The following is a 17,966-nucleotide window of genomic DNA, read 5'->3' as shown; positions in this document are numbered from 1 at the left end:
TTTTTATATATAGATGTAGTAATCGCAGGTACACGGGATGCAGTGACGAGGCGAGAGACGGGAGGAACTTTAAGATGTAACTTATATATATATATATATATATATATGCCTATAGGGGCTATCTCGAGCAACCAAACAAGTTAACAGCAGTTATCCTTGCAGGGATCAACACAAGAATACACTGGTAACACAAACACGACTAACCAGGCAAAAAATGTTAACTACAATGTGTCACTTATTCTCTCTGACGTCCGGCAGAGCGATGGTCGATGATGCTTCGGCGTATCAGCCGCTGGGCCCAGCCGATGAGGATTTGGTGGAGACTTCGGGCGTTCCTACGCCCCGGAGAAGTGGGGGCACAGCAGGCCCCTGAAGAGTTCCTCTGCCCAGGGTCCAGACAGCGTAGGCCACAGCTGCGGGGGCCGCAGGCGGCAGCAGACAGGCCGCAACTGTGGACTGGAGTGGATCGGTTGTGACCACGGGCGGCAGCAGATGGGCTGCATCCACGGGGTGGAGTCAGGCGTCGGCTGCCGAGGGCGGAAGCGGTCGGGCTGCACCCGCGGGCTGGAGTCGAGCGGTGGCTGCCACGGGCGGGAGAGGATGGGTCGCATCCATGGGGTGGAGACGGGCATCGGCTGGCACGGGCGGAAGTGGTCGGGTTGCACCCGCGGGGTGGAGTTGGGCGTCGGCTGCCGCGGGCGGGAGAAGTCGGCCCGCACCCACTGGGTGGAGTCGGGCGTCGGCTGTCGCGAGCGGGAGTGGTCGGGCCGCACCCGTGGGGTGGAGTCGGGCGGAGGCAGCTGCGGGTGGCAGATGACAGGCCACACCCAGGGGGCAGAGCCGGACGGTGTCTCTCCGTTGGACGGCTCGGTGCCGTCTCTCTTCTGCTAGCGGTGAGTCTCCCTTCAGTCTCTTCTGTCACTGCTCTGCTCTCCTTGCTCTGGTTCTGGCTCTCGCTCTGGCTCTCTGGCGCCCTCTAGCTTCCTCTCTTCTCTCCTGCTACATCGACTGACCCCTACTTGCGTCCTCAGCCCCTTTTATAGTAGCTCCTCCCCCAACCTTTCTATAAGTCTCTGCGGTCCATCCCCCAATTGTGTCCCCCAGAAACAGTCTCCCTAGGAACCTTGGTGATGGCCCCCTTGGTTCCGGCCTGGGTATACAGAGGGGACTCCTCCTCCTACACTGAGATAATATACTGAATTGTCCTAGGTCTACTCCTCACCTGTCCTGCCATCGCAGCTCCCCACCATCTTCTCTCATTTTTGATGTGGATATTCTTCTAGTCTCCAGCCTTCTCCTTGAGTCTTCCTGTGCTGTATAGGCCTCATGTGGTCACTTGTGTGTCAGACCCCATATATGAATGGGTGAGGCTCAGTCAGAGCAGGAAGACCAGAAAAACGGAGGCTGGATGAAGATATAGAGGCCAAAAGAATTGAAGACTGGTAGACAGGGTGCGGAGCTGCGGCGGTAAGACCGATGAGGGGTAGGCCTCAGAAAGGTGCTTTATTATTTTGTAACCTCTTCTGAATCTGAACACAGTTTATGGAATACAGAATTTTTTGCATGTAAAATTACAACAAAATCTTATTAATATCCTGTATTTCAGTTGAACATTTCTATCACATTCCCATTTCATGGTGTCGGGGGATTGCTATGATATTCATTGATTTCACATATCCTTTATGTGCAGTAAAAAGTGAGCAACATTTCAAGATAGACCCAGAAGAGGGAAGTGATGTGTAGGAAGATCACTTTATTGCTCTGATTTAGGCTGTGTGCCCACGTTGCGTTTTTTAAGCATTTCCACAGCGCTTTTAGACAAGCATTTCTTCTGCGGAAACGCTTAAGAAAGGCATCTAATGTAATAGATAGAATGGAAAACGCACATGTTGTGCTAATGGTGCGTTTTTTTCCACTGCGGAAACGCTTAGCGGAAAAAAACGCAGCATGTTCATTAATTGTGTGGAATCGCGTGCGATTCCACATACATACACTGTAATTGCAGAAACGCATAGGAAAACGCATGTCAAAACGCTTGACAATCGCGTCAAAAATGCATGTCAAAAAGCGCATGCGGTTTCCCTGGCAACGGCATGCATTTCTGCTCAGGAAAAAAACGCTTGAAAAACGCTACGTGGGCACATAGCCTAAATGTTACTACAATGTTGTATGTAAATATACAGAATAAAGTCTCGCTGACACGAGCATATAAATCAGACAAGTGCACTCAGAAAAAAAAAATAGTATTGCACTTTGACCAATGTTATTCAATAAGGCAATGCTGATCTACGTTTTTTTTCTCTGCAGTATTCAGAGTGAGGATAACATTTGCAGCATGCTGCAACTTGACTCCAAAATCGGGCGAGCGCGAGAACAAAAATCTGATTTCATACAGAGCCACAGGATAGCATCCGATTTTTAAGGATACATTGCCATTCTGTAAGAGAGCCAATTGTAAATGATCCTGTAAATGATTAATAGCTGCTGAGTAAAAAAAACAAATTTAATACGGATGACAAATGAGTGATGAGCGAGTATACTCGTTGCTCGGGTTTTCCCCAGCATGCTCGGGTGTCCTCCGAGTATTTTGGCGTGCTCGTAGATTTGATTTTCGTCGTCTCAGCTGCATGATTTGCGAATGCTAGACAGCCTGAATACATGTGTGGAATGCCTGTTTGTTAGGGAATTCCCAAATGTATTCAGCCTGTCTACAAGTCGCAAATCATGCAGCTGAGACGACGAAAACCAAATCTCCGAGCACTGCAAAATACTCAATCACCCGAGCAACGAGTATACTCGCTCATCACTACAAGAGAGAGGTGAAAAATAAGTTGTCCCACTCTCCTTGAAATGTGTGATACTCTGTGGCTTTGTTAAAGGGGTTGTCCGGGCTTTTCACATAATCTCAGTACATATCTGGGCTGCAGAATTATGACAATAAGTAATTTACTTTCTGTCACTAGTTTACACGGTTTTCTAGATATTCTGAACAGAACGTCCAAGGGGGCGGGGTGTTATGGCATTAAAATGAGAACTGGTCATTTCCTCCTACTCTACTAAAAACATGCCGTCTATAGCAACAACCCCACCCTCCATAGCAACAGGCCCTCCCCGTCCACATAAAGAAGCCCTCATCACACAGTAACAAATCCTCCCCGCCGCTTCACTCCCCCCCTTCCACCTGTCGCCATACCCCCCCTCGCTGCCGCTCCATTCCCCCCCTTCCCCCCAGCGCCATCCCCCCCCTCCCTGCCACTCCATTCCCCCCCACCACGCTGGTCTGTCTCACCCGGTCTTCACATTGCAGATGAAACCTGCAGCAGGGAAGGAGCGGGTCATGTGACAGGCTCTGCGCACGTCACTTCAGCCCGCCTGTCACATGACCCTCTCATTCCCGGCTGCAGTTTTCACCGGCAATGTGAAGACCGGGTGAGGCCGGAGCGGCGTGGAGGAGGGGGGATGGAGAGGCGGGGGGGGGGGGAATGGAGCGGCAGGGAGGGGGGGAATGGAGCGGCACGGAGGGGGGAATGGAGTTGGGGGGAGGGTTTGTTACTGTGTGAGGAGGGCTAGGCTTCTTTATGTGGACTGGGAGAGCCTGTTGCTATGGAGGGTGGGGTTGTTGCTATAGACGGCATGTTTTTAGTAGAGTAGGAGGAAATGACTAGTTCTCATTTCAATGCCATAACACCCCCCCCTTGGACGTTCTCTTCAGAATATCTAGAAAACCGTGCAAACTGGTGACAGAAAGTAAATTACTTATTGTCACAATTCTGCAGCCCAGATATGTACTGAGATTATGTGAAAAGCCTGGACAACCCCTTTAAAGCGGAGGATTAATGCACAGCTTCAGAGAAGTCTCCTTCATCATGCACAATGAATTTCCCATGCATTTTACTACCCAATTAGGGGATAATAAACTCTGCTTGTAAATATGGTGAATTTACTTTTAATGAATATCCCCCATTGAGTCTCAAGAGTAAACCAGAAAATCAGTAAAACTTCCAGGCAGTTCTCTGTGTTCCATTCTCTGTGTTCCGACCACGTGTTCCATTCTCTGTGTTCTGTCCACGTGTTCCATTCTCTGTGTTCCGTCCACGTGTTCCAATCTCTGTGTTTTGTCCACGTGTTTATTTCTCTTAGTTCCATCCACGTGTTCCATTCTTTGTGTTCGTCCATGTGTTCCATTCTTTTTGTTCCGTTCACGTGTTCCATTATCTGGTGTTCCGTCTACGTGTTCCATTCTCTTTGTTCCGTCCACGTGTTCCATTCTCTGTGTTCCGTCCACGTGTTCCATTCTCTTTGTTCCGCCACGTGTTCCATTCTTTTTGTTCCGTCCACGTGTTCCATTCTCTTTGTTCCGTCCACGTGATCCATTCTCTGTGTTCCGTCCACGTGTTCCATTCTATTTGTTCCGTCCACGTGTTCCATTCTCTTTATTCCGTCCAGGTGGTCCATTCTTTTTGTTCCGTCCACGTGTTCCATTCTCTGTGTTCCGTCCACGTGTTCCATTCTCTGTGTTCCGTCCACGTGTTCCATTCTCTGTGTTCCGTCCACGTGTTCCATTCCTTTTGTTCCGTCCACATGTTCCATTCTCTATGTTCTGTCCACATGTTCCATGCTCTGTGTTCCATCCACGGCAATTCTCATATCTTATATTTCATTATGTGAATCGTTTCAACTCGCTAATGTAATTTCTCCATGAAGGAAGCAAATGATAATATTTGTGGCATTTTTTAAATATTTTGGTATTACTGTAGAAGCCGACCGCATAGTTCCCCCTTCCAGACATATTGAGCTACAATGAAGGCCAAGTCTTTTTCCTTTACTCAGCTGAAATATTCAGCCTTGGGACACAGAGCTTAACATACAGAAAAAGGATTTTAAGTTGGCAAAGATTATGTTGAGAATTCTTTTCTCTTAAGTAATTAGTAGAAAATATTTTCTCTAAATCAGTGTTTTTTAAAAATATGATGACACAAATGTATTGTTTTTAAAGGGAATCTGTCAGTAGGATAACCTCTTTTAAGCCATCTGTATGGACATGTAGGTCATAGGTAGCAGAAAAAAATACCTATTATTATTATTATGCTTTTACCTATATAGCCATATTCCACAGCGCTTTACATACATTATCATCACTGCCCCCGATGGGGCCCACAATCTAAATTGCCTTTTGGTATGTCTTTGGATATCTGTGTTCCGATGTCATATTCTAGAGAAATCCACAATTTTTTTTTAATATGTAAATTAGCTGTTAATTTCTATGGACCCCATACAGACCTCCCTGAAAATCCTCTTCCAGAGCTTATTTAAATGAAAGAGGGTGTTGCCACTCTGAGACATGTAGATCAGGAGAGCAGACTGTCTGTCATTACATGTCTCCACTGGAAACGCCCCCTTTTATTTACAGTAAGCCTTGGATGCAGATGCTCAGGGAGATCTATATCCGGACCATAGATCTTAACAGCTCATTTACATATTAAGAAAAACATATCATTTTACTCCGCTTCCTATAACCTATATAGACGGCTTAGGATGGTTGATCCTACCGACAAATTCCCTTTAACTATTGCAGTTTTCACTTTGGCCATTAAAGCAGATGTAACAGGATGAGACTTTCTATTTTCTGTAGCTCACGTGTCGGCTTTCGGCTTTACGGTATAAATTGGAATAATTGAGTCTGTCTTGACTGGGACATTGAAATATAATGGCAGAGAGAAAATTAAGAAAAAACCTTTCATTCTGGAGGGCTCGGCACCTTCATGTATTACACAGCCCAGTGATTTTAGTGGCACTTTTTAAATAATAATTTTTCTGTAATGAACCTGCCAAGAATTACTGGTGTATTGTGGGCTGCAATTTCCAGGGGCAAATATTTTGCACCTCCTTACCCAATAATTTTTAGCACTCCCATCCACCAATCTGTTGGGCTCTGTTGTCCTTATATTTTGCATTTTGACCTCCTATATTCTTTATTTTTCTGAACTTAGACATAAGTTTTGAAAAATAAAATATTGTTCTACTTATTCCTTCACAACCTATCATGTATAAGTCGCCTCCCTTCCTTTGATACGGGCTCCGAGTCCGACGCTGAGCCCGCATCTTTTCTGACACATGATAGCTGGTTTGATCAACTGTCATGTGCCCCTAACAGCTGAAATTGCGATCCACCTGCGGCTGCTAACATGTTAAATGCCACTGTCAATCTCTGACAGCGGCATTTAATACATGCGTGCCGGAAGCGTGTCACAAACCACACCCACGGACGCCCCTGGAGATGATGATTTCTGCTACACATAGCAAGGCTATACGTAGCACAAGTGATCAGATGATTGCAGCTTCAAGTCTTCTATGGAGACTACTGTATTGAAGCAAGTCAAAAGTGGAAAAAAAAGTTTTAAAAAATATAAAAAAAAGTTTAAAGTTCATATTTCCCTAGTCAAAATAAAACAATACAAAAAAACGATCATATATTTCATATTGCTGCATTAAGAAACTCCCAATTTATCCAAATACAAAGGCAATCTGATTGGTAAACTACATAACGAGTAAAAAATCCAAACCGCAAAATTACGTTTTTTTGTTCATAGCAACGGGTGATAAAATCGTATCTACCCTAAAATGCTATCACTAAAAACGTCAGCTCGGCGCGCAAAATATAAGCCCTGACCCAGCCCCAGATCCCAAAAAATGGAGACGATACGGATCTCAGAAAATGGTGCAATTTTTTTTTTTATTAAACTTTGGATTTTTTTTCACCACGTAAATAAAAAACAATCTATACAAGTTTGGTATCTGTCATCTGATAATGACCTGGCGAATCATAATGGCAGGTCAGATTTAGCATTTGGTGAACATGGTAAAAAAATAAAAAAAACTGTTGTGGAATTGCACTTCTATACTTCTCCAGCAGTGATGGTGGATCTGCTGGACCTCAGGGCGCTGGATGTGGAGGTTTACCGTCTTTTAGATGTCTGTAGGGGAGCGGCAACAACATGTAAACACGCGGGCAGCCCTGGATAATCCACGCCGGCAGGATGATAAGATCCGGCGGAAGGTGGAACCTCTTCTCTTTTTCTCCTTTTTTACATTCTCTGGGCTTTCTTGCTCTGCATTTGGATTTATTGCAGATTTTCTTTTCTCGATGTCTGATGCTTGGGTACACTCTGGATGGGACTTTGAATTCTCATTGTTCATCGTGATGGTAGCGATGGTGCAGAGTTTAGAAAGCCTTTCAGAGGATGACGTAAAATTTTGGAAGTCAAGGTCCTTGTCCTCACTTGTGTCCTCTTCTTTCTCTGAGACCATAAGCATGTCTCTATGAGCGTGATTGATAAAGAGGCTGGTGTCCACATCTGACACAAGATGAGGAATATACATCGGCTTCTGATTTAGAAGATTGTCAAAATCTATTTTTTTCATGAATGGATGATCCTTAATCTCAAATGCTCCACCTGTCCCAAGTCTTTGCTCAGGATTTTTTTTGAGCAGGTCAGTGATGAGGTTCTTAGCCTCACGGGGTGGACAGCGTTTGTAATTCCAAGGTATTTTTCCCATGACAATCATTCTTTTAAGCTCAGGTATGAAATCCGTATCAAATGGTAAAGATCCCACCAGAAATTCATAGAGGATGATCCCCATTGACCACCAGTCAACAGGTCTTCCGTAGTCTTTCATTAGGATGACCTCTGGGGCCATGTAATTCAGGGTACCACAATTCTCAAGGTCCTTGAACTCTCTGGAGATGTCCTTCACTGATTGCTTATAGTTGTTGGTTTTTGGTATCATGACACCAATTTTTGAAAGCCCAAAATCGGCGACTTTAATGTGCCCAGCAGTTGTAATCAGTAGGTTGTACGGTTTTAGGTCTCGGTGCACCACACCATAGCTGTGCAGGTATTCCACAGCAAGAACTGTTTCTGCAAAGTACAGACGGGCCAAGGGGATAGATAAACGGCCCCTGGTGCTTAGAAGGGACCCACAGTCTCCACCTCCAACATACTCCATGACCATACACAGGTGAGATCTAGTAGGGAAGGAGCAGAGCATGGAGACCACAAAGGGACAATCAGCGAAGGTCATGATGTCCCTCTCCAGAAAGGCCGCTTCCACGTGTTTTTCAGTTTCCAGGTTCTTCTTCGCCATTTTCTTCATAGCGAAGATCTGCTGTGAGTATTTGTGCTGCACTAAGTAGACAGCCCCAAAACATCCGCCGCTGATCAGTTTGGATGTCTCGAAGTCGCTCATATGCGGCTTTCTCGCCGGGATCAATGATTCCATCAAGTTAGTGGCAGGCTCGTGGATCTCTGGCATCTCACAGATCACACTCTCAGGATCTGGCAGCTCAGGGGTTTCTGTTGTCAGATCGCTGCTTGGCCCCGGATGACTCGTATTAGGGTCCGGGGATTCCGGGGGAACATTTTCCCCGTCTTTGTCGTCGCCTTCTGGTGTCTCAGTGGCAGGCTCGTGGATCTCCAGGATCTCACAGATCACACTCTCAGGATACGGCAGCTCAGGGGTTTCTGTGGTCAGATCGCTGCTCAGCCCCGCCTGACTCGTGTTAGGGTCCGGGGGGACATTTTCCCTGTCTTTGTACTCGCCTTGTGGTGTCTCCAGGCATTCCGGGCAGCGGGCCGGACCTTCCAGCACATACAGGACTTTTTCGGCCAGTTCTTTAACAAAAGCCAAATCTCCATCTTGAGATCTTTCTTCAACCTGCTGTACTAATGTCCTGATGTTCCGGGTTAAATCCGTCAGATACTCTGAGGTAAGACGGTCTTGGTGGTATTTGGTCAGGCAGTCCTGCACTAGCTCCACCACCAGCCGGTGAGTGAAGCCGAGGACGCCATCGGGTGGTAGAAGCTTAATATCAGAGCAATGGGTGTAAATAATCTCCAATAATCCTTCTACCTGAAGCTTGTCTAGAAGAAATTCAGCCATAGCGAAAAATTGCAAATGCACTCAGTCACTAGGGAGCCAAAATGGCAGCAGGAATCCTGTGTACACTGCATAAGTAACTGCGAGCGGTGATGTCATAATGGTCGACCATCTGTGATGTCATAATGGACGACCATCAGTGATGTCATAATGGTCGACCATCTGTGATATCATAATGGCCGACCATCAGTGATGTCATAATGGCCGACCATCTGTTTGCAAACATTTTTTTTTTAAACCGTCTTTATTGAGTGTAATGCAAAATATACATATAATGTCCAATAACATAACAGAAGAACATTTATGCAATATTATTAACATTAGACGGCATTTTTTCAACTATAAAAACCCCCACCCCTCCCCCAGGCAAACTCCATAACTTCGTAACACAATTTCAATCCAGTCTAACAGGGATATTACTGGCAAGCTGCTCTCTCATATACCAGTTGGTGAGCTGGAAACAACTATGTATCGCCTGGCTTGTGGAAGATGTCTGAGTATTGATAAAAGAGGACCATGTGGAAAAAAAAGCGTCCCTCTTTATTAAGTAAGGCCTCTATCCAATCCATTTTGAAGAGATATGTTACTTTTGTAGCAATTAAGCTTAAAGAAGGTGTTGCATCCTGTGCTCACAAAAGGAGAATGCTTTTACGTGTGGCTGCCGCCCATATGAACAAGATGGGGCGCTGCTGGACAGAAAGCCTCACCAACTGGTCCTGTGCGAGAATATTAAATATGGCCCACTCCGGGGAGAGAGAGATAGATATGTCAAAAGTGTAGATGAGATGTTGCAGAAGTGTATCCCACACCTCCCTTATTTTTGGGCAGTTCCAAAGACAATGGAAAATATCAGCTGGAGAGTGTAAGCATTTAGGGCAGGGATAGTCCCCTGAGGGGGACATTTTAGACTGGACCTCCGGGGAGATGTATGCTCTATGAAATATCATAAGAGACATGGTTATGTAACTGTCATATGGTAATTTAGAGTTAATACGCAGAGTGGCTTTCAAAAGGTCATTTACCCAACAGTTCGTTAATTGAGCAACCCATTTTCCAGGGCCTGGTGAAGAGTCTGACCAATGTATAGAAGGCTTTAATGCTGGGAGGCTGAAGGGTCTACACATGGCCTCATCTATTGGGGTATTAGTGAAGCGATTAAAGGCGTATATCCAATCAAGGGAATGGCGAAAAGCAGCCTCTATACTGTAGAGGTGTAAATTTGGGAGATTAAGTCCACCGAAAGATTTGGTTTGCTGTAGCTTAAAAACACTAATTCTAGAGCCCCCTTCCGAGCCCCAAATAAATAGGCAGAAGGCTCGTGTCAGTAGCCTATCATCAGCTTTAGAAAGTAGAACCGGGAGCGTCTGTAAAGGAAAGAGTATTTTAGGGAAAGAGATCATATAAATTAGATGGGCTTTACCTGCAAAGGATAATTTAAGGGATTTCCAGGATTGAATTTCTTGTATAACTACAGAAATAAGAGGCTGAACATTTAATTTATAGATATCATGAGGATTTGATGGTAGGTCAACGCCAAGATAAGGTAAAGAATTTCTCCTCCACTGAAAAGAAAAAGGGAACGGCCACCGTTTCTGAGCAATTTTAAAAATAGCTAAAGCATGAGATTTATTAAAGTTTATACGAAATCCCGAAACTGCTCCAAATTCATTAAAGGCGTCCATTATAGAGGAAATGGATTCCTTAGGATTGGATATCATGAGTAAGATATCATCAGCAAATGCCAACGTTTTAAGTGTATTGTGACCGACCCCTATGCCCCCAAAGGAAGGGATCATCTCCAGATATCTTAGTAAGGGATCAAGGGCAATATTGAACAACAAAGGTGACAGAGGACAGCCCTGCCTCGTCCCCCTGAAGATGGAAAAAGGGGTTGACTGGATATTTTCAAAACATTTTTATTGGATTAAAGTGGACCTTTTAACCAAATTTATCATGGTTAGGAGGCTGTCCACTACTTGGACAACCCCTTTCTTGATGTTTGCCCCCGATTCATTAAAAAAAACTTTACTCGCCTTCCTCAGTGGCGCCGTTCCCACTGTGTCAGCACTCGCGGTCCTGGAGTTCTTCTGCGGTTGTTGTGACACGCGCCTCCAGCACCCAAAATTTGTCATGGTTAGAGGGCTGTCCACTACTTGGGCAACCCCTTCTTGATGTTTGGCCCCGATTAAATAAAAAAAACTTTTCTCGCCTCCCTCGGTGGCGCTGTTCCCGTGGTGTCAGCACTTGCGGTCCTGGAGTTCTTCTGTGGTTGTTGTGACACGTGCCTCCAGCACCCAATCTGATCCGGCATCGCTGTGCCCGCCTTAGGACAAATCAAACATGATGAGGAAGTTGGGGCTCTAGCTGCTTTATCACTTGCTCTTCATGTTCAATTCAACAGGAGGCATAGACAGTGACGTCAGTGCTGATTGGGCACTGGAGTCATGTGTCAAAAGAGCACAGGAACCCTAGAGAACGGTGACGGCATGGGAGGTGAGTATAAGCTTTTTTATTTTATCGGGGCCAAGCATGGGGTATGAGGAGAAGTTGCCCAAGTAGAAGACAACTTATTTAACTGGACACATTATACAATTTTGCCTCTCAGTTTCGGCGATATTAGCAAAGTATTGGCACATATGAAGTAAAAAAGAAAACGGTAAGTCCAAGTGGGTGTTATCAATTACTTTTCACTGGGGGCGTGTACTTCTTCTTCCTGTATGAGTTGCCCAATCATTACCAGGGAGCAGCACAGCAGAAAAAGACTGCGCCTCACCATAGCCTAGGTTTCTTAGTGTGTGAGATGTAAGGATACAGAGCTGATCTCCTGGTCTAACTTCCTGCATGATTAGACAGTGCTGGGTATAGCTCACAGAAGACACACCTTTCGGATAAGGTCGATGTGTAGCTGTGTCATATTGCAAACCCTTCTATCTGCTTTCCTCCTCTTGTACCACGGTCAGCTCTGCTCGGCTGACCCCTCACTTCTGGTCCAGAGGTAAAAGCTCAATTCTTTAAGCTCAGGATAAATAAATCTGATAATACACTACACAATGAAATTCATAATTTTACCCATGAGTGGAATATAAATTTACCCTGATACATTGCAATACATGTGTGTTAGTCTATTTTATGTCTGACGTTGTGTACATGAACCAGTAGGCTCAGGATGTACAAACAGATTAAAAAAAAACATCTTTGTGACTTAAGATTTGTGATTTTACTCAAAGGCTGTTTATATTTGTAGCCAACTTAACAGAAATGGAGCAATCAACTGAGCTTCTCCTATGCACCATTTTATGGGGCACTTACTATTATTTTATTTGAGAGGAAAAAAATAGATCACAATGGCTGCCCCTATGTTTCTTTTGCTTGACTTTATTATGTAGCTACCATAGGAAAAAAACAATAAAACCTGCAGTTTCTAATTGATGAGTAAATTATTTGATATACATAGTGGAAGAAAAACTTTTTTTTTTTTTGTCATTAAAGGGGTTGTCCGGGCTTTTCACATATTCTCAGTACATATCTGGACTGCAGAATTATGACATTAAGTAATTTACTTTATGTCACCAGTTTGCACGTTTTTCTAGATATTCTGAACAGAACGACCAAAGGGGGGGGTGTTATGGCATTGAAATGAGAACTAGTCATTTCCTCCTACTCTACTAAAAACATGCCGTCTATAGCAACAACCCCAGGGCCGGACTGGGACTAAAATTCAGCCCTGGCATTTGAAGTTACACAGGCCCACTAGTCACATGGTGACTATATAATATCTTTGTACAGTTGTAGTTTACAAGAAGTGAGAGGAGATTAACACGACTATATAACATGTAGTCACAGCTGTGCCCAGTATTTCAGCTCAGTCCTATTTATTGCTTTTAGGTACAGTACTCCTCCCAAAGCGTTGTCCCCTTTTGTATGCATGATTACAGAATTCCTGGCAGAACTGCTCTCTATTGGGCAACCAGACCCCCTGGTCATAGCCGCCCCTATCATACCTCCCAACTGTTGAAGAAGGGAAAGACGGACAAAGACTGCGGCGCGCGCATCGCTGTGTTCGTTAGCGCTGATGCCATATTCATGTCAAAAATAGAATTAAAATAAAAAATATTGTTATTCTCACCTTCCGGCGTCCCGCGCAGCATTCCCGCCTCTCTCCACGCTCCAGTCCCAGTAATCCTTCGCGAGAATTACCGCGATGACGTCCGTTCTTGTGGGATCGCAAAGTCTCGCGGTCATTCTTGCAAAGGATTACTGGGACCGGGAGCGTGGAGAGAGGCGGGAATGCTGCGCGGGACGCCGGAAGGTGAGAATTACAATATTTTTAATTTTTTTTTATTATTTTACAGCTGATCGCTGGTCTCCCGCCCGTCACAAGCAGCGATGCGTGCTGGCCAGCGGGAGATCAGCGACGGAAAAAATGTCCAGAGGTTTCTTGCAGCGATCAGCGATACCGGCAGGGGGGCCGCTCGCTGATCGCTGTCACACACAGCGATCTCACTGGTGAGATCACTGTTGTGTCACAAAACTTGTGACTCAGCAGCGATCACGCTAGCGAGATTGCTGTGTGTGACGGGGCCTTAAGGCTGTGTCCACACGTACTGTAAATACTGTGGGGGGAGATTCTGCTTGTTTTCTATAGGTGTCAGCACCAAACTACACACTAAAAATCTCTGATTATAGCATTTTTGTTACATTTTTCCATGCACCGTGTCCTTATTTAATGCGTTTTTGGTACCGATTTGAAGCAGCGTAAAAGCGACTGCAATTTTTACATGCAGCTGTTTCAGGCTTCTCATAGAAGCAAAAAAATACAAATTCTGCAGAATTCAAAAGTTTTCATGAAATCACATCTCCTTCGCTTGGACAATTCAGCTTCCAGAACACAGGGCAGGAATTCATTTTGGTGCCCCCCTCCCATCAAAAGCACATATGTGATTTGCACATTTAGGGCTCATACTCACTTGCACGAGACTCGCACGATTCTTGTGCGAGTCGCTCGCATGAAAACCTGGCACTGCCACTGGCGCTCGGACCGGATCGTGCTGCTACATGCATTTCTATGCAGCCGCACACTCCGGTCCGAGTGAGTATGAGCCCTTAGTCACGTGTTGAAGAGCTGCTCTCCCTAATTCTCTAAATGTTCAGTGATAAACTGAGAGACGCAGGAAGAGAAGCTCGCTGTCATGTGACAGTAAGTATGAAAATCGCGTATGAGTGAAGTGGCCATGTGATAACTGATGGAACCAGCAAGCAGAGCTGAATCCTGATAGTGAGTATATTACACGCTGTTAGGATTGGCTACAGGGCTTCATTTTATAATTAAAGGGCTCATCCAGGTTTGTGATGAAAGTCTGCAATCACTCTATATGATGTGTATCCGGATTTCCACAGCGCATGCACTGTACACTTAGGATTCTCCCTTACCAGTGGCAAGAGTAGGCGGTCATGTGAGCTATTTGTAGACTTCTGACTCGACATGTCCGGCCTCGCTCAATTCATTTTTATTGAATGAGGCCATGAATGTCACATGACCGCATGTATGCAAATCGCCGTCAACAGAATCTTGACAGCATGTAGTGCGCACTGCGAGTGTTCAGAAGTCTGCAGTCACATAGAATGACTGCAGACTCATCACAAACCTGGACAACCCCTTTAATGCTCCTAAAGTAAATAAAAACATGAGAATTAGGCTGCTTTCACACATCCGGCTTTTTTAATCCGGCACGATGCTGCGAAATTTGGAACAACCGGATCCGGTACTGGATCCAGTTTTGTCCCATAGAGTTGTATTGTCGCCGCACCGTGCCGCAACGTTTTTTGACAGTGCCGGACCGGTTTTTCTCAGAGTGCATGCGCGGAGACTCTGAGTCTCGCGCTGCTCTTTTAAATGTGGGCTCCACCGTATCCGGCCACACAGGCATCCGGTCTCCGGCACATCCCGGATCCGCCCCTACGGCTTTTCGCCGCACAGCGCCGGAGACACAAAGCCAGATGTGTGAAAGCAGCCTTAGTCAGTATTACAAAAAAGTATTTGCATCCAGGTACCTGATGAATGACTTTGTCTCTGATTGGAGTCGTTCTCTTGTCCAGACACTTTTCACAGCCCAACTCACCTCTGCAGACTTCCATCTTCTCTGGGTTTGTGAAACACATCCCCACACTGCCTTCTCATACATTCCCCCAACTGAAGACCACAGGCACAGGTGATCACATAGATAACGTGATCACTCTCACAAGTCAGGTGTTGATTTATATTTGTGGTGCTGGCTAAATATAAATCAACACCTGACTTGTGAGAGTGACCACGTTATCTATGTGATCACCTGTGCCTGTGGTCTTCAGTACGTGGGCCGCACCACACAGACATTGCGGTCGCGTATGAATGGCCACAGGCAAAACACCAATAAAGTTTTTTTAAAACATAGTCTGTCCAGACACCTCTTGGTCAATGAAAAAAAATTTGATATAAAGGTAACCCCTGTGGAACAAATATCACAGAATGACACAAACAGAAATTAAATAGAAAAGAGTCGTACTGGATTTTCCTGTTGAAAACCTTATATCCCGACGGCCTCAATGATACAGTGGAGAACGTGTAGAGAAGTTTAATAGAAAAAAGAGAGAAGAAAGAAAGTAAGGGAGGGGGAGGGAGACAAAAGAAACATGAAAACAGTGGGGGGTGTTGTTTTTTTTTTTTTAGTTTCTTCGTTTTTTGTTTTTTTTTCTCTCTGTTTTTTGTTAAGTCAATATGCCAAATTATTGACTTATGATCTTCTATGAAAGTGTTAAATACCTGGGTAATCTAAGGGTTAAATGTTTTTTTTTCTTCCAAGGTAACGCAAACCTGTCTACATGTAACACAAAAACTTCACTGAAACAATAGATCATTTTATGTCTGTCCTGAATATCCGCTTTCTCGACCTCGGCTCCATTTGTTTGACTATAGGACTGTTGGAGAAAGCGGAGTGCTGTACTCGGTTATTTCTGGTAGGCCCGCGGACAATGAATGGAGGGGTGGCCGAGCATACCCAGCGCATCTCTGCTCAAGACAGAACCACAGAGCCCCAATCGCAGGGTTCCAAATCCCCAATCTCTGAAAAACTCTGGAAAACAAATCCCCAATCTCTGGATCCTCTGGGATCCCAGTGATCTGTCACCCAGTTATCAGCAAGGTATCCTAGGGGATAAATTGTTGTTGTTTTTTTTTTTTTTTTTTGGGGGGGGTGGATTAACCCTTTAATTATATTTAATTATATTGTTGTTTCCATTTCCTGTCAAAAGGTGGTAGGGGTCATCTGATTTTATGGGGTCCTATGCTTTCAGAATTGACTGAGCACAGATATTTATTTGATGGGGTAAAGAGCTAAAAATTTGATGCGCCTTATTCTTTATATATTTCTCCTACATCGCACACCCTTTTTCATCAATGACATTAAAATGGTGTTTGGGCCAAAGCAATAAATAAAAATTCTTCTTCATCACATTATCCTCAGCAGCAACTCCATCAGGTAAGGAAGATTTTGAAGGAAAATGGAATTGTTGTGTCCCACAAATGGGAACAACCTGTAATATATATATTCTCTATGTTGAGTTTTTCCTCCAATCAGCAAATTCCCTGTTGTTGCTAGGTAGAATTAGACTGTGTGAAGATTGTCCCTATGTCCCTCCCGCAGTTGAGCTCTGTATTAGGTTGCTCCTCCCTTCTTCTTCAGTTTAGGCTACAGCAGGCATTACTGAAGACGCATGTGTACTCCCCTGTACAGATTACTCCTTTTTACCTACTGTTCATTGTAAACTAATACAGGATTTTGGAAGAAAACGGCATCGTTTGTCCTGGTCTATTTACAGTTGCAGTGGCGGTCGAGTTAAAACTATCTGCGGACGCCTGCTGGTGTGAGTACAAGTTATACAATTATCTAAGAAGCTGATAATTAAAACACTTGGGATTTGCAGCCATCAGGAAGAGGCAGAATAGGAATCACAGTCATACACAAAGGACACATGAATTTAATTTAGTATCAAGGTCTGCACCAATAAATGGTTTTATTTGAGGGTTTTCCTCTCATAGAACAAAGAGCTCGATGTGATTAAACTGGTGTGGTCAGTAGAGAACCTAACGTCACTGCAAAGATGGAGCGCTGCTGTGCAAAATCTCCAACAGGGCCTCCAACTCTCATCTTTAATGGCATTGGTCTTCTCATATGGACCAAAGTGACCTTTTGGGCCCTCTTAGGCTCCAAAGCCTCGGTGCAACTGGAACTTTGGCACTCACTATAGTTACACCCCTGGTTGGCAGCATAAAGTAAGGAAGAATTGGGCAGTTAGATTGGATGAGAGCCTTAGATATTTGGTGAGGTATCTTCATATGGCACTGTATTCTCTCCAACAAGCAAAGCTTCTAGTGGGCAATACTTGTCAAAAATGTGCCATGATTAATTATCTTACCCATTCCAGGTATCTTCATATATTACTTCCATACGGTGAACATTATGGACTCCATATTACGCCATTTTAAAAACCTTTGCAGAGATTTTTACTGAGTTCTTCACCAGATTTTGCATTTCGAGCAATGCTGATAACACTTTGATGCAGAGAAAAAAACCATATTAAACGTGATACCAGAAGAGCATTTCTAAATGAACTTATTACAAAACACAGGTTTTATCTGACAGCGAATGGCTTTTTAGGCTTCTTCCGTTTCTTCAGGTGCACACCAAGCATGAGAAATGCTGTCAGTACAATGGCTGCCCCAGTCACAGTATATGCAATTCCTAGAAACATGTTTTTTCCTCCGCACCATGACAGAGTTGATAGGATCACATGCTTTTTCCCCCCAAACCTGGATACAGGAAAATCTGAGTGTTTAAGTTAAGATTATAATGAACTGAGTTTGTAGATGGAACAAGAAAAGATTGTCCATTCATAACATAAGCTTTGCTCTGTGTTTAGCATTGTACGCTTAGGCACGTGGTCAGTCTTTTCAAGGCAGCTCTGCCTTGTCCAGGAGCAGAGGGACAATCTCC

General features: G+C 44.5%; 2 protein-coding genes and 1 pseudogene across 4 annotated transcripts in view; all 3 read right to left on the bottom strand.

The window, feature by feature from the left end:
* LOC141097314 (cell cycle control protein 50C-like) overlaps positions 1-15,087 on the bottom strand; it is a 76,248-nt gene extending 61,161 nt beyond the window's left edge. The window contains exon 1 of the mRNA XM_073584389.1: positions 14,989-15,087. Within this exon, the coding sequence (XP_073440490.1) occupies positions 14,989-15,072 (84 nt within the window). The 5' untranslated portion in view covers positions 15,073-15,087. The remainder of the gene's footprint in view (positions 1-14,988) is intronic.
* On the bottom strand, positions 6,419-8,313 carry LOC141097291 (microtubule-associated serine/threonine-protein kinase 3 pseudogene; annotated as a pseudogene).
* Positions 15,088-16,949: 1,862 nt separating the features above from the next.
* Positions 16,950-17,966, bottom strand: part of LOC141097313 (cell cycle control protein 50C-like) — a 132,614-nt gene continuing 131,597 nt past the window's right edge. For all 3 annotated transcript variants that reach the window (XM_073584385.1, XM_073584386.1, XM_073584387.1), the window contains exon 5: positions 16,950-17,798. In XM_073584385.1, coding sequence (XP_073440486.1) covers positions 17,605-17,798 — 194 coding nt within the window. In that variant the 3' untranslated portion in view covers positions 16,950-17,604. The remainder of the gene's footprint in view (positions 17,799-17,966) is intronic.

The sequence above is a fragment of the Dendrobates tinctorius genome, unplaced genomic scaffold, assembly GCF_039654945.1.
Source record: "Dendrobates tinctorius isolate UK_male_01 unplaced genomic scaffold, ASM3965494v1 ptg000084l, whole genome shotgun sequence".
Taxonomy (NCBI): domain Eukaryota; kingdom Metazoa; phylum Chordata; class Amphibia; order Anura; family Dendrobatidae; genus Dendrobates; species Dendrobates tinctorius.
The sequence above is the reverse complement of the archived record's forward strand: the minus strand, read 5'-3'. Positions and strand labels throughout refer to the sequence as shown.